Consider the following 4916-nt stretch of genomic DNA (forward strand, 5'->3'; position numbering starts at 1 on the left):
GTCCCTATTCCCTATTGGCAATTTGGGTAACCCCTTCAGAGGATGGCGTTATAAGAATGGGAGGCAGGAATTGGCTAGGCGGTTAGGGTAAAAAGATCCCAAAGAAATGTAGCCAGTTTCTTGCCGAAAAGTCAAAATATCCTTGGGCCTGTTAGCAACATACTCTGTTCCAAAGGCCAAAAAATGTCAAAAAGATTTGGGAGCTTGTATGTAATCCTTAAAAGATTTTAGGGTTACCTCTTCAGAGGGGGGGAATGTTGAAGGGGAGGGAGTAGGCATGGATTTGATCAAAATCCATGAAATTATATGCATGTATGAAATTCTCAATAAAGTCTTTGTAAAAGTTTTTTAAAAAACGGGCCGTGGATCTGAACAGAGAGCTCTCAAAAGAAGAAATAAAAATGGCTAAGAAACACCATAAAATTGTTCACCATCCTTAGTAGTTAGGGAAATGTAAATCAAAACCACTTTAAGATTTCATCTAACCCCTATCAGAATCGCTAGGATCAAGAGAACAAATGGCACCAAATGCTGGTGTGGATGCGGGAAAGGGGACCCCTCATCCACTGTCGGTAAGATTGCAAACTGGTGCAACCACTATGGAAATCAGTACTGGGAAAGTGTTAAAAATCTAAAAATAAGTCTACCACATGATCTGGTTATACCACTCCTTGGCATTATATCCAAAGGACTCATCCTACTACAGAGACACTTGCACTATCCTGTTTGTTGCTGCTCTTTTTCACAATAGCTAAGAAAAGGAAACAACCTAAATGCCCCTCAACAGATGAACGGATAATGAAAAGGTAGTACATTTATAAAATAGAGTTCTGCTTAGTGGTAAAGAAAGACTAAGTTATGAAATTTGCAGGTAAATGAATGGAACTAGAAACTGTTGTACTAAGTGAAGTAACACAGACTCAGAAAAGCAACTGATGCATGTTCTCATTTGTGGACCTTAGCTTAGCTCCAAATCCTAACACGTGAGTATATACCTTGATATAATCACAGAAACCTGGAAAATGGAAGGTAACCATGGTGATGAAGGGAAAGAAGGGACTCAAGAAAGGGGGATAGTAGGAGACAGGTGTTAGCAAGGGAGAAATGGGGAAAAGGGGGGCACTTTAACTGGGGAGGGAGTTATACAGGGAGAGGAGGAGATTGGTAATGCTTAGATGGTGTGAAAAACCAAAGGGAAATATATTAGTGCAAATCCTACTGAAAAATACACATACTACTTATATATGTATAATACACACACATACACACACACACACACATACACATACACTGACAAGCAGGAGAAACCTCCCCTTGAGTTATTGGTCAGGGTAGTTAAAGAGACTCCCCAAAATAACACAGGTTATTACCACAACCCTGATTGCCTCCCCAAACTTGAAGATAAGACCCTATTGCTGAAGACAGGATTCTACACTTCAGACACAGACAGTCTTGGGGCAATTGAGATGGAACTGACTTGGAAGCCTCCTCCTTGAAGACTAACTCCCATGGTATCAGAAGATACTATGCAAGCTTCCAAGGGAGAATCAGTGAATGGTCATTCCCAACTGTAAAGACTGATAACAACGAATGACCCAGGAAAATATTGCTATTGGTGCAGTAGTGGCACTTTTATCTTGGAGGCAATCAACAGCTGTCTAATTGGAATTAGGGTTCCTCAATAGGAGAGAACGTATGTGTTGTACTGTAAAGATAGTCAAATACACATGATAGATCAAAATCCTACTTTTGCCACATCCCTAGACCAACATAATTTCTTACTGTAATCTAAATGCTTATATTTAATGTAAATACTTATATTTACAGACAAGTATAACTCTCACTACTCATCCAAAAAAAACCTGTTTTTGGAACAGATGAAAACTAACAAACAACTGGTCAAACTCAGAGAACTGTCCATGGGACACAGCCCTATGAGGCACATTTTCAATGCAACCGTTACACATAAGATGAATGCATCTTTCATCTCTCACAAAAGAGAAGTCCTTATGCAGCAGATGGTGAATAACACAGAAACCCACATTAGCCAATGTGCAGAGAAACAAGAAGCTGCAGATTGCTTATCCCTGAATAGGACACCTATATGTAACTTTTGTCTCTCAAGTCTCAGGGATCAATGTGGAAGAGGAGACAGACAGATTGTAAGAACCAGTAGTGATGGATGACCACAAGGAAATGATTTTCTCCAGACAGCTGGTCAGTTGCTCATATGAACTCACAGCAATGGTGGCAGCATGTACAAGCCCCATGCAAACTCAAATCAGACAAAATCCCAGCATAGACATGAGAAAGTGGATAAGAAACCCCAATCTAACCCGACAACTGATGGCTGCCTGGAATGGGAGGGGAGACACAGTCTCTCACAGGGAAGGGACTCTTTATATTTTTTTTTTTGGTCTTTTTTTTTTTTTTAATGTGTATGAATATATTGCCTGCATGTATGTAAGTGCAGCTGTGTCATGCAATGCCAGCAGAGGTCAGAAGAGGGTGTCAGAGTCCCTGTAAGTGGAGTTACAGAAGGTTGTTAGCCACCATGTAAGTACTGGGAACTGAACCTGGGTCTTTTGCAAGAGAAGCCAGTGCTTTTAACAGTGGAGCCTTCTCTCCAACCCCCCTTTTTGGTCCTTTTTGACACAAGGTCTCTGTCTTAGTTTGTTTCTCCACTGCTGTGACAAAACACTCTGACCACTACCAACTAACTACTTTCCCCTCTGTTTCTGCTGTGTGACTTTTGCAGTGTAGTGTTGTTGGAACCAGGTATCTGTTTATAGCAAAACTGTACTTCCTTGAACAAATCTCTGCTGCTTATTTTTTCTTTTAAATTTAAGTTTGTTTATGTGTTCCACCAGATTTACAAAATCTAGTGAATGGATGGTAGCAATGGTGTCTTCCCTTTGGTGCAGGGGCTTTGCTGTGCAGCGCTGCTCCCAACTTCTCGAGATCCCTACTGGCAGCTGGCCTGTTCTAAGTTCACGTGCACCACCGATTGAGTGAATTTTCTACATTACAATTTTCTGCCCAGGGGTGGCACCACCCACAGTGGGCTGGGCCCTCCCACATCACTCAACAATCAAGAAGATACCCCATGGACATGGCCACAGGCCAGTTCAATGAAGGCAATCCCCCAATTGAGGTGCCCTCAACCCAACCCAGGTGTGCCAAGTTGACACTAAAGCTATCCAGAACAGTCTCCCTGAGCCCCAGCTGGCCCAGAACTCTCTATGTAGACCAGGCTGACTTAGATTTCACAGAGATCTCCCTGCCTCTACCTCCTGAATGCTAGGATTAAAGGCATGCACCAACACACCTGAGGAGATGAGACCTTTGTAAGTAGGCCAGGGTCCAGTGGATGGACCCATGCTGAGGGACATGTGAGGACATAAATCTGACTCTATAGACCATAATGTGTGTGTGTGTGTGTGTGTGTGTGTGTGTGCACATACATATCGTGGATTACATTGAATTGGTTGGGGGCAGTTGGGGGATGTGCAGATGGGGGAGAAGATCTAAATACCATCAAATTATATTGTATAAAAATCACAAAAATTCAATTTAAAAATGTAAAAAGATACCACTTCCAGTTGAGAGACCTTCATAGGTATCAACCTTTGAAATAAACTTTCCTGGAATTATCTAGTTAAAAACTTCAGAAACATTTGAAACATTATTTTTGGAGTTTTTTTTCTCTTCTTGTCATGTATTTTATAATGTACCAGTGTTTAAAATATTATTGAGCCTTTAATAATGAAGATAGTTAACTTCTACTATCATAAAGTGAGACTATATGCAAAGCTCTTTATAAACTCTAAAACCTGAATAAATGTTAAACAATTGTTTATTAGGTCAATTGATGATAACCAGGGCATTATACAAGATAACAAAATTTACTCATAATATTTCATATTGTCATCTCGGGCATTATTAACAGTATCAGTACACAGAGTTACACAAGTATGGATGCAATGCTAAAGCCCACAAATGTGATGCATGGAGGATATTTTGGTCATAAAGTGGCATAAATTTTCTGAAGCAGAATGAAAATAGACACAACACACACAATTATTTTTATGACTGCATCTGCATAAAAGTCCTTGAGTCCTATTTAGCCTAATTACTTAGTAAATATACTCTAACTCACAGCTTCCATATTCCACATCACCAACAAAGTGGGAGACTTGAATTTGCCACCAAGAGCAAAATGAGCTAGATTTTCGAAGAGATGACATGCTGTTCCATCTGTTGGGAGCAGTAAGAATGTCAGAATAGTCTCTGAGTGCTAGAAACTAAAAGGTTCTACCAATCCAAATAGGGCTTCTGGGCTGCCAGTCCCACATATGAAATAAACAAACTCAAACCCAAGTATATTTAAGAGATACAAATTGTCCATCAACCCACACATCATTAGCTCAAACACTGCATTTTAGATTTCAACAATTTAGGAGAAGAAACAATACAAAATAATGTAATTTTTTATTCAAGATTTGCTCCATACCTGCAGGATTTAAACAATTTAAACTGATTGTATTTTCCATGGGGCATCTTTTCCCTTCTTTAACACTTTTGAGGATCTCATACTCTGTAGACTGATTTCTCAACATTTCTTCTTTTAAATACATCTTATTTTTCAAGATGTGGTTTTCTTGAGTACAGTTTTTCAAATCTTCCTCAATTTGATGTTTTTGTTGACGGTGCTGAAAAACTAAAATTAGTGGTAGATATATCACAAAGCAGTACTCTTAAGAAGTAGATATTGAAATTTAAGACAAAAGAAAAAGCCTTATGCTGACAATAAGCACATCATTATTTTAATTAGTACTTTGGCTTGTATAAAAAACAGTACTTTCATTAACCGACTTGATTACAGAAATGGAAACATCAAATCTCCATCAGCAAAA

General features: G+C 39.3%; 1 protein-coding gene across 1 annotated transcript in view; it reads right to left on the bottom strand.

Moving 5' to 3' along the window:
• The window catches only part of LOC103738756, an 88532-nt gene that overhangs the window by 81236 nt on the left and 2380 nt on the right, over positions 1–4916 (bottom strand). Inside the window, exon 3 of the mRNA XM_029566325.1 lies at positions 4514–4720. Within this exon, the coding sequence (XP_029422185.1) occupies positions 4514–4720 (207 nt within the window). The remainder of the gene's footprint in view (positions 1–4513; positions 4721–4916) is intronic.

This window comes from Nannospalax galili, unplaced genomic scaffold, assembly GCF_000622305.1.
Source record: "Nannospalax galili isolate Female #2095 unplaced genomic scaffold, S.galili_v1.0 scaffold859, whole genome shotgun sequence".
Classification (NCBI taxonomy): domain Eukaryota; kingdom Metazoa; phylum Chordata; class Mammalia; order Rodentia; family Spalacidae; genus Nannospalax; species Nannospalax galili.